Source organism: Balaenoptera physalus (assembly GCF_965194825.1).
Source record: "Balaenoptera physalus genome assembly, chromosome: 3".
NCBI lineage: Eukaryota > Metazoa > Chordata > Mammalia > Artiodactyla > Balaenopteridae > Balaenoptera > Balaenoptera physalus.
Genome location: NC_138890.1, coordinates 130,446,598 through 130,459,013, shown reverse-complemented (window position 1 = coordinate 130,459,013; position 12,416 = coordinate 130,446,598). Strand labels below are relative to the sequence as shown.

At 39.4% G+C, this 12,416-nt stretch overlaps 1 protein-coding gene across 7 annotated transcripts in view; it reads right to left on the bottom strand.

Annotated features, from left to right (window-relative positions):
• Positions 1 to 4,757, bottom strand: part of PDE4D (phosphodiesterase 4D) — a 1,115,543-nt gene extending 1,110,786 nt beyond the window's left edge. For all 7 annotated transcript variants that reach the window (XM_082457172.1, XM_082457178.1, XM_082457175.1 and 4 more), the window contains exon 1: positions 4,642 to 4,757. In XM_082457172.1, coding sequence (XP_082313298.1) covers positions 4,642 to 4,683 — 42 coding nt within the window. In that variant the 5' untranslated portion in view covers positions 4,684 to 4,757. The remainder of the gene's footprint in view (positions 1 to 4,641) is intronic.
• Positions 4,758 to 12,416: the final 7,659 nt, after the last annotated feature.

The window sequence follows — 12,416 nt, the reverse complement described above, 5'->3', positions numbered from 1 at the left end:
AAAATCTAGAAAATAGGAAATGAAGAGAAACACGTTAACTGGATAATTTTCAGTGTTATCCAGTTGGGAGAATATGTGGACTCCAGAATATCAGCCACCAACCTTTGGGCATAAATATCACAGTCACTTATTAATATCATCCCTTAAAATTATCAAACTCACTGTTATGGACTGAATACTTGTGTCCTCCAAAATTCGTATGTTGAAATCCTAACCCCCAATGTAATTATATTGGAGGTGGGGCCTTTGGGAGGTAATCAGGGTTAGATGAGGTCATGAGGTGAGGTCCTTATGATGGGATTAGTGCCCTTATAAGAAGAGACACCAGAGAGCTTGCTCTCTCTCATCTACCACATGAGGACACAGTGAGAAGGCCAGGAAGAGAGCTCTCACCAGGAACCAAATCAGCCAGCACCTTGATCTTGGACTTCAGCCTCCAGAACTGTGAGAAAATAAAATTCTCTTATTTAAGCCACCTAGTCTGCAGTATTTTGTTATGGCAGCCTGAGCTGATAATATACTCTTTTTGCCCCAATGCTTTGATTTTATATTTACCTGGGAACTGATTTTCAATTCAGTTTTATGAATGGTACAACATGACCTAGAATCAAAGAAACTCATAACTGATAGAAAACAGAACTCTCACCTAGTTTAACCACCCATCTTATGCCTGAATCTTTAACATGATATAGATATTGACTAAATGGTCTTGGAAGCTAGACTTGAACCCCTTTAGTGAGCAGAACTTGCTTCATTTCCAGGCATTTCCATTTGATCCATTTCTGGGCCAGATACTATCACTCTGCTCTGTAGCTACAAAAAAGCATCTGCAAACCTCAAAATAGAGAGAATTTATCAAGCAACTTATTATGTGATAGGTGTTTTCACCTTCATTATGATATTTTTTCTATCTTACAGATAAAGACACTAAGGTTCAAAAAAATTAAGTAATTTACTAACAGTCAGATCTTTAAACACCAGTGGATCTGGGGATTGATTCCACATCTCTGAACTCAACAACTATTCTGTTTTGACTGCACCAGTGATCTCTAAACTATACTGATTTTGAAAACAGATGACAGTTAAAAGTAAATATAAATAGAATTCCTAATATTTTCTTTTTAAAGCCCACGTTGGAGATTGCTGTACTTTATCACATCAGCTCCCTTATACCGGGTAGACAATAAAAAGCTAGATCAGTGAAAGTATATCCATATTGAAAAATGCCAGAACCTAATGTTGGGAGATCATGATTATTATTCTGAATACAAAGACTAGTAAATCTATTATTTTAAAAATTATTTTCAACAGAAGTACAAGCTGCAAGAGTGAAATTTTTAACCTTGGAAGAGTCATACTATGTTAATATTTCAGTGGAGAAATGCCAAGGAAAGCTTGAGTCACAGATGTGAGGATGGGGTCACTGTAAATGGCTCTTTTCCCTTTGGAACCAATGGATTGAAAAGAGTCAATAGAGTTAACTCAGGTCACTAAAGGGCTGGGGTAGAGTCTTGACCACTGTAGCAAATTAAACTGTTTAATTAAAAACAGAGTTGTTGCTACAAGTGCTTTCATAAAATTTCCTAACAGCCTCAGAAAGGATATTCTATGCTAACTATTCTGTCTCTGTTCTAAATTGCTATGCTATGCAGGTAGCAGGGGAAAAAAAATTCTAGATGTTTACAACTAAATGCTGCTCTAGATTAAATTAAATGGCTTCATGAAAACATATTTGAGGCAGAAGAAGGCAAGTTTTAAATAGAGAAATCAGTTGATCCGTTACGATTCAGAATAGTAAATAAAAATAAAGCATCCCTTGTACATGGGATTTTCCAGCTATGAAACTTATAGGAGAGTAATAACTCACCAAACTTCATTCAATCATTATTTTGAGATAAAATGGTTTGACACTAAAATTTTAAATTTTGTAATTGTTATGCAAATGTCACTTGTTCAGTCCCATTGAAGCAAAAGTCAGAACAGCAAGAATTGCCCCCAGATTACATAGATGGCAAAGACACTTCCTGAGGTTAACACAGAGAGAAATCTGTTTGAGCTCTGCCCTTTTGGACAGAGAACCAACACCCGGAAAAAAATATAGTCTTAAGCACCCCAAGAGGTATAAAACGCACAGCTGTCATGTTAGAACTTTAATTATACCTGCAAAAATAAAATGCCAGTCCAATAAGAGGTGGCTTGAAAACTTTAAAAAGAGGTAAGGCCTTCATACCACAGAACTTACGGGAGAACCTTAAGTAGGCGGTAGCCAATGGGGCCATGCCTCACTTTGGTACTGTCCATATGCCCAGTTCCTCCCTTTTGTACCCACTGCAACTACAAATTATCCTCCAAAACCAGCAAAATGTTGCTTTAAGTAAAAAGTGGTTTGTTTACATTCTTAGAGTTAAAATTTTTCATGGATCCCGTCCAAATAAAGGAAGAATTCAGAGCATTTGTCATTAAAAGGGACACTGCACCAGGTCTTGAATGAGAGGAGAAAAATATGAACACTGCTTTAAATGCTCAAGAACAAATAAGGTGACTGTCTAAAGACGGTCTTTTGTTTCCTCCTCTTTCGTGTTCCTTAAGTTTTCACAATGACAGAAGCAAGATACATGGAGACACACAGGGAGGGGCAGAGCCCATTTTAACACCTAGAACATTCTCTTTGGATTTTCAAATGTCATAATGCCAAAGAAAAACATTCTCAGATTCTAAATCAAATTAATTCTTTAAACCTTTCTCATCAAAAACGGGAAACATCTACTTCTAAGTGTATAAATTTTGGACTCTGTTATGGCAAAGACTTAAGGGGCGGGGGTGACACTCTTAAACCAGTGCAAAATAAAATTTAAAAACTCTAAAGTGACAACTTCTCACTAGGCAAAAATTCTGGCTCTTTTCTCGGATAAACAGTAATCTCCTGCTTAGAGTCATTTAATTAAGTGGAAGCACTTTCTTTACGCCAGTGGATTTTCAAGAAGCTAAGAAGCAGTGAAATGAGAGCTCTACTGTTTACATTTGGACAAGTGTATGTAACTCAGATTCTTTTAATCTGGGAAGCATGAGCCTTTCCACCAAGATGAAAATTTTTGCATTAAGCAAATATAAATAGGAAATCTCCTAGCATCATGAAGTACTTGGAGGTCCTTAAAGTCACAGCTCAGTTAATCATTTGCCTTTAGAATATTTTCCTCCAAGAACAGGGAAATGTTTAATAATATATTTTTAATTATTCAAAATATTCTCCCTTTCACCTTTATACATATTTTTCACATCACATATTTCTGAAATTTAATAAAAGAAGGAAGTATTATATGCATGGTTTGCTTTCAAATTTAACTTATTATAAGAAAAGCTCAGTAACAGAAAGATGCGTTTGCAGTTTGGTAATTTGTATGCAGGTCAACTCCCATTACAAAGAGCAGCTCTATGATAATAGAAGGAATTCCAGGCTCCATGCCATGGCCCTTGATTTTACACAATAATCCAGACAACTAAACACCAACAAGTAAAACAAATGAATTTGGACATTCCCTCAGAATTTGTTGAATTTCCTTGGTTGGTTATTAAACAGAGTCAGTATTCAGTTCAAGAACTGGCACACTTCTGGGTACATCCTCATTTTTTTAAAAACCCTACTGGGCACTATACTTCCCTCTCCATTACTCCTGCATTGCTCACCCTTAAAAGCTGGGTGGTAATTAATTCTATAGAAAGAATTAAAAATGGCCTTGGGCCATCACCATAGAATCACTGGTTGTAACACAAAGTGTTCCCGTACTAGAGAAATGTGTTTGCATTTGTGGTTTTTCTCATGCCTTCAAATGAATGTTTCTACGTCATAACTACATCTGTTTGGATGCCTTTTTTCCCCTTGGGTGAATGAACAAAGGGACATGTTCTTAGAGCTTGCCTGATGGAAATTAACAGTCTACTTTCATCCCTGCCTTGTGTAGCTTTCTTTGAGTTGCTCTATTTGCTTATGCTCTCTTTCATAAGATAATAGAAATCTAGAAATTACCACCACTTTGGCACCTTAAGAACACTGAGTGGAAATAAGAATCTCCATCAGGGCCTTGAGGACTTTCACTAAAAAAACAAAACAAAACAAAACAAAAACAATTTAAAGGAGGAGATTAGAGGATTAAAGACACATGCCATGGTAGAAAGCTCATGGAAGTGATGACCCACTGATTAAGTATTCACATCATTCATCATGTACATGAACTTGCAGAATGTGATTGATTGAAGTACCTAGTAATGTAAGTTCAATTTATCCTTTTGAACTTGCCCAGAAAGTTTGATATTCAAGACATAAATTTCCTCAGTTTCAAATTTTTATATTTTCTGCATGCATCCAAAAATCAGGGTTTCCAATATCATACCAGTAGGCACATACTAATGAATGGTAAGGCATATAAACTGGCTGAAAGAGAATTCCCATCAAATGTCAACCAGGCCACAGAGACAAACAAGTCTTCATTTGTTAATAAGCTGCATACAGTCAGAGAACTGAAAGTTAACCAAGGGTTTCTCACAAGTCTCATCATGAAAGCACAGTATTAAAATCCAAAAGAAAACAGTAAAAAGTTGTGGGTACACAGTTTTAGAAAATAAATGAAAACAAAAAGTACTTACACTTTTGCTCCGAGAAAGCAAATCACAGGTATTTCTTTTCATGGTGGTGCTTTAAGTAATTCAAACAGGCAATAGTTGTTTTCAACGTCACTGCTCTCACTGCAACAATTATCCACTCAAAAGCCAATTGGCATTCTGAAGAGAAAGGCAAGGAAATGTTTAATCAAGTATATGATTAACACATGCACTTTGAAATGCTGTCTTAGAGTAGGACAGTAATTCTTCAATTATTCATCAAAACAGGTTAAAATGGTGCTGTGTTTAAAGCAGTAAAAGTATACACGAGCAACATTTCCAAAACAGTTTTTGTTAAATTTAAGTTAGAGATTTCAGGCACCATCTGTTTCTCATTAAACATTCAAATGTACATTTCTAGTGGCTGAAAAAAAAAAAAAAGGTATGGTAGCCACAACCTAAAGTTACACGTATGAAATGAAAATGCATACCGACTTGGGTATGTGCTGATCTGGCTGGTACAGCAACGGACCCCTCAATTTTCCACTAACGCAGGGGTCCCCAACCCCCGGGCCATGGTACCATTCCACAGCCTGTTAGGAACCGGGCCGCACAGCAAGAGGTGAGCGGCGGGCCAGCGAGCGAAGCTTCATTCCCCATGGCTTGCATTACCGCCTGAACCATTCCCCCACCTCCTTCCATGGAAAAATTGTCTTCCACGAAACCCGTCCCTGGTGCCAAAAACGTTGGGAACCACTGCATTAAGGGATCGCTAAGTTAGCTTTGTTCACTGCTGGAATCTTACCTACATCTGCAAGCCCTCTGACCACTGCATAATGGTCTCTTGTTTCATTAGCAATAATCTACAGTACATGGAAGACATTCCAGTGGCTCTTCAGTAAACTTAGTGTAAACGTACCCCTTCGGTTCAAAGAGGTTGCAAGGAATGGTTGAGAGAAACTGTTTACCTGGTCAAGCAGCAACCATTAAAGAATTATTCTACAGCAGTTGCCACATGAATATGATAGCCTCATTGCCTGACCTTCACTTCCGTCAGACATTAAGAAGAAAATTCTGTTTTGAGCTTCAAAGAAAGAGCAAATAGAATAGTTAGATGTGTTGTGTTCATTTCTGATATTCAGCTATATCTGGACATGATTTGCATACTTATAGGGCGTATTTGCATGTGGGTTGAAGTGCCTTCTGCGAAAGAAGCTACTCTGAGGGAAAGAGGATGAGGCAGACAGGCCTGAAAAAACCACAAGACCTCTGACATTGTACGTATAGACTGGTCCTAACAGCATGTAGTTCTGTCACTTAGATTTGTTCTAAGCTTCTCAGAAGACTTGTGTCTGAGGTTGAAGGAAAAGAGTAACAGTGAGCAAGGTCTGAAAAAGTTTGTTTTGCTCAAATGATTGAAAAATATCAAAATGCAAAGTAGTGTGAGTTACACACTGAAAAACATAAACAAAACAAAGTAACTATACAGACTTTTAAAAAACATACAAAACTAAAGGAGAGAGGACTCCAGGGGAACACAGCGTTTGTGTGGGACCCTGGGGGAGGCCAGCCTAAAGCAGCATGAGAACCCAGTGGTCCCCACGCAAGTGGACAGGGACCTTCACCCAGCAACCCACAGTAGCGCCCTCTCAAGGCTCAAAGATTTGTCTGAACACATGTGAGTCACCCCTCAAGATTTATGAAGATAAAAGGGAGATGCCTTTAAGGAGGCCAGAGATCCCACAACAGCAAAGTGGAGCTGGAGCCAGAGAAATAGAATTTATTGTTGCTAAGAATATCCCTAGATATGACTTGGGGACCCAAATGGCAGCGAGGAGGAAAGCCTGTTTCCGGGGTTGATGAAAACACTTGTCTGAGGTTAGAGAAAAATACACCATCAAATGTGAGTTGTTAGAATAACAATGATTTCTTTGAGTATGCATGGATTTTGTTTAAGGGAGTGGGGATTGGAGGGAGGAGTTGACCCACAAATGCTAAGTTCTCAGCTACTATACCTTCATGAATTTAGTCACCTTTACTGATTAGTTATAATGCCAAGCATTTCATAAGTTCTCAGAAAATGTGAAATTATGTTATTCACCCAGATCAATTTAAGAAGTGAACAGAAATAATATAAACTGTGAACCAAATATTTCATATCTAGGGAGGGGGAAAAAATCAGCTAAATGCTGTGGGAAGCTTACACACTATCAGAGAAAAACTCATTTGAAATATTTAATTATTCATTCAGTATTTAATGAGTACCCTTAAGGGTAACCATGGAATAGTTGCCCCAGTAGACTAGTGACTCAGTGGTTTTAAATTAACTAATCAGTCAAATCAGACAAATGATGGATTTGACCTGATAAGATTTGCTGAATTAATCAGGTTTTTAACAAATTTGCCTTGACATATTTAAAGACCATCATTAAGCGGTACTTTCCTATAAGAATTAAGAACCTGTAGAAATCTGAATAGACAAAGGGATTTAACTTAAAACTGATGGCTAAAGTGATGGCCCTTCTCAGCCTGTTTACCTAGGAGGCAGCAAGGCCTTGCTAAGAGTATGGATCTTGAAACCAAATAGACAGGTTAGAATTTCAACTCTCCAATGGCATTCTGTGTAGCTTTACGTAAGTTACTTAACCTCTCTGAGCTTTTTCCAGATCTGAAAAAGGGAGATAATAATACTCATGTGGGGAGGAGCTTCAAGATGGCAGAAGAGTAAGACATGGAGATCACCTTCCTCCCCACAAATACATCAGAAATACATCTACACGTGGAACAACTCCTACAGAACACCTACTGAACGCTGGCAGAAGACCTCAGACCTCCCAAAAGGCAAGAAACTCCCCACATACCTGGGTAGGGCAAAAGGAAAAAGGAAAAATAGAGACAAAGAATAGGGATGGGACCTGCACCAGTGGGAGGGAGCTGTGAAGGAGGAAAGGTTTCCACACACTAGGAAGCCCCTTCGCGGGCGGAGACTGCGGGTGGCGGAGGGGGGAAGCTTTGGAGCCACGGAGGAGGGCACAGCCACAGGGGTGCGGGGGGCAAAGCGGAGAGATTCCCGCACGGAGGAGCGGTGCCAACCAGCACTCACCAGCCCGAGAGGCTTGTCTGCTCCCCCGCCGGGGCGGGCAGGGCTGGGAGCTGAGGCTCAGCTTCGGTCGGATCCCAGGGAGAGGACTGGGGTTGGTGGCGTGAACACAGCCTGAAGGGAGCTAGTGCGCCACAGCTAGCCGGGAGGGAGTCCGGGAAAAGGTCTGGAGCCGCCGAAGAGGCAAGAGACTTTTTCTTGCCTCTTTGTTTCCTAGTGCGCGAGGAGAGGGGATTCAGAGCGCGGCCTAAAGGAGCTCCAGAGACAGGCGCGAGCTGCGGTTAACAGCGCGGACCCCAGAGACGGGCATGAGACGCTAAGGCTGCTGCTGCCGCCACCAAGAAGCCTGTGTGTGAGCACAGGTCACTCTCCACACCGCCCCTCCCGGGAGTCTGTGCAGCTCGCCACTGCCAGGGTCCTGTGATCCAGGGACAACTTCCCAGGGAGAACACACGGCGCGCCTCAGGCTGCTGCAACGTCACGCTGGCCTCTGGTGCGCGCGCAGGCTCGCCCCGCATCCGTACCCCTCCCTCCCCCGGCCTGAGTGAGCCAGAGCCCCCGAATCAGCTGACCCTTTAACCCCGTCCTGTGTGAGCGAAGAACAGACGCCCTCAGGCGACCTACTTGCAGAGGCGGGGCCAAATCCAAAGCTGAACACCAGGAGCTGTGCGAACAAAGAAGAGAAAGGGAAATCTCTCCCAGCAGCCTCAGGAGCAGCAGATTAAATCTCCACAATCAACTGGATATACCCTGCATCTCTGGAATACCTGAATAGACAACGAATCATCCCAAATTGAGGTGGTGGACTTTGGGAGCAACAATATATATATTTGTTTCCTTTTTCTCTTTTTGTGAGTGTGTATGTGTATGCTTCTGTGTGTGATTTTGTCTGTATAGCTTTGCTTTTACCATTTGTCCTAGGGTTCTGTCTCTTTTTTTTTTTTTTAGTATAGTTTTAGCGCTTGTTATCATTGGTGGATTTATTTTTTTGGTTTGGTTGCTCTCTTCTTTCTTTTTTTATTACTTTTTAATTAAAAAAAATTTTTCTTGAATTTTTAATAATTTTTTTATTTTTTATTTTAATAACTTTATTCTATTCTATTTATTTATTTTCTTTCTTTCTTTTTTTCTCCCTTTTATTCTGAGCCATGTGGATGACAGGGTCTTGGTGCTCTGGCTGGGCATTAGGCCTGTGCCTCTGAGGTGGGAGAGCTGAGTTCAGGACATTGGTTCACCAGAGACCTCCCAGATCCACATAATATCAAACAGCAAAAATCTCCCGGAGATCTCCATCTCAACGCCAAGACCCAACTCTACTCAACGACCAGCAAGCTACAGTGCTGGACACCCTATGCCAAACAACTATCAAGACAGGAACACAACCCCACCCATTAGCAGAGAGGCTGCCTAAAATCATAATAAGGTCACAGACACACCAAAACACACCAACAGACGCGGACCTGCCCACCAGAAAGACAAGATTCAGCCTCATCCACCAGAACACAGGCACTAGTCCCCTCCACCAGGAAGCCTACACAACGCACTGAACCAACCTTAGCCACTGGGGGCAGACACCAAAAACAACAGGAACTATGAACGTGCAGCCTGCAAAAAGGAGGCCCCAAACACAGTAAGTTAAGCAAAATGAGAAGACAGAGAAACACACAGCGGATGAAGGACCAAGGTAAACAATGCCCACAAGACCAAACAAATGAAGAGGAAATAGGCAGTCTACCTGAAAAAGAATTCAGAGTAATGATAGTAAGGATGATCCAAAATCTTGGAAATAGAATGGAGAAAATACAAGAAACGTTTAACAAGGACCTAGAAGAACTAAAGAGCAAACAAACAATGATGAACAACACAATAAATGAAATTAAAAATTCTCTAGTAGGAATCAATAGCAGAATAACTGAGGCAGAAGAATGGAGAAGTGACCTGGAAGATAAAATAGTGCAAATAACTATTGCAGAGCAGAATAAAGAAAAAAGAATGAAAAGAATTGAGGGCAGTCTCAGAGACCTCTGGGACAACATTAAATGCACCAACATTCGAATTATAGGGGCCCCAGAAGAAGAGAAAAAGAAAGGGACTGAGGAAATATTTGAAGAGATTATAGTTGAAAACATCCCTAATATGGGAAAGGAAATAGTTAATCAAGTCCAGAAAGCTCAGAGAGTCCCATACAGGATAAATCCAAGGAGAAACACTCCAAGACACATATTAATCAAACTATCAAAAATTTAATACAAAGAAAAAATATTAAAAGCAGCAAGGGAAGAACGACAAATAACATACAAGGGAATCCCCATAAGGTTAACAGCTGATTTTTCAGCAGAAACTCTGCAAGCCAGAAGGGACTGGCAGGACATATTTAAAGTTATGAAAGGGAAAAAGCTACAACCAAGATTACTCTACCCAGCAAGGATCTCATTCATATTTGATGGAGAAATTAAAACCTTTACAGACAAGCAAAAGCTAAGAGAATTCAGCACCACCAGACCAGCTTTACAACAAATGGTAAAGGAACTTCTCTAGGCAGGAAACACAAGAGAAGGAAAAGACCTACAATAACAAATACAAAGCAATTAAGAAAATGGTAATAGGCACATACATATGGATAATTACCTTAAATGTAAACAGATTAAATGCTCCAACCAAAAGACATAGACTGGCTGAATGGATACAAAAACAAGACCCGTATATATACTGTCTACAAGGGACCCACTTCAGACCTAGGGACACATACAGACTGAAAGTGAGGGGATGGAAAAAGATATTCCATACAAATGGAAATCAAAAGTAAGCTGGAGTAGCAATTCTCATATCAGACAAAATAGACTTTAAAACAAAGACTGTCACAAGAGACAAAGAAGGACACTACATAATGATCAAGGGATCAATCCAAGAAGAAAATATAACAATTGTAAATAATTATGCACCCAACATAGGAGCACCTCAATACATAAGGCAAATAGTAACAGCCATAAAAGGGGAAATCAACAGTAACACAATCATAGTAGGGGACTTTAACAGCCCACTTGCACCAATGGACAGATCATCAAAAATAAAAATGAATAAGGAAACACAAGCTTTAAATGACACATTAAACAAGATGGACTTAATTGATATTTATAGGACATTCCATCCAAAAACAACAGAATACACATTCTTCTCAAGCACTCATGGAACATTCTCCAGGATAGATCATATCTTGGGACATAAATCAAGCCTTAGTAAATTAAAGAAAATTGAAATCTTATCAAGTATCTTTTCTGACTGCAACGCTATGAGACTAGATGTCAATTACAGGAAAAAATCTGTAAAAAATAAAACACATAGAGGCTAAACAATACATTATTTAATAAGCAAGAGATCGCTGAAGAAATCAAAGAGGAAATGAAAAAATACCTAGAAACAAATGACAATGAAAACACAACAACCCAAAACCTATGGGATGTAGCAAAAGCAGTTCTAAGAGGGAAGCTTATAGCAATACAATCCTACCTCAAGAAACAAGAAACGTCTCAAATAAATAACCTAACCTTACACCTAAAGCAATTAGAGAAAGAAGAACAAAAAATCCCCAAAGTTAGCAGAAGGAAATAAATCATAAAGATCAGATCAGAAATAAATGAAAAAGAAATGAAGGAAACAATAGCAAAGATCAATAAAACTAAGAGCTGGTTCTTTGAGAAGATTGATAACAAAATTGATAAACCATTAGCCAGACTCATCAAGAAAAAAAGGGAGAAGACTCAGATCAATAGAATTAGAAATGAAAAAGGAGAAGTAACAACTGACACTACAGAAATACAAAAGATCATGAGAGATTACTACAAACAACTATATGCCAATAAAATGGACAACCTGGAACAAATGGACACATTCTTAGAAAAGCACAACCTTCTGAGACTGAACCAGGAAGAAATAGAAAATATAAACAGACCAATCACAAGCACTGAAATTGAAACTGTGATTAAAAATCTTCCACCAAACAAAAGGCCAGGACCAGATGGCTTCACAGGCAAATTCTATCAAACATTTAGAGAAGAGCTAACACCTATCCTTTTCAAACTCTTCCAAAATAGAGCAGAGGGAGGAACACTCCCAAACTCATTCTATGAGGCCACCATCAACCTGATACCAAAACCAGACAAAGATGTCACAAAGAAAGTAAACTACAGGCCAATATCACTGATGAACATAGATGCAAAAATGCTCAACAAAATACTAGCAAACAGAATCCAACAGCACATTAAAAAGGATCATACACCATGATCAAGTGGGGTTTATCCCAGGAATGCAAGGATTCTTCAATATACACAAATCAATCAATGTGATACATCATATTAACAAATTGAAGGAGAAAAACCATATGGTCATCTCAATAGATGCAGAAAAAGCTTTTGACAAAATTCAACACCCATTTATGATAAAAACCCTCTAGAAAGTAGGCATAGAGGGAACTTGCCTCAACATAATAAAGGCCATATATGACAAACCCACAGCCAACATCATCCTCAATGGTGAAAAACCTGAAACCATTTCCACTAAGATCAGGAACAAGACAAGGTTGCCCACTCTCATCACTATTATTCAACACTGTTTTGGAAGTGTTAGCCACAGCAGTCAGAGGAGAAAAAGAAATAAAAGGAATACAAATCAGAAAAGATGAAGTAAACTGTCACTGTTTGCAGATAACATGATATTATACATA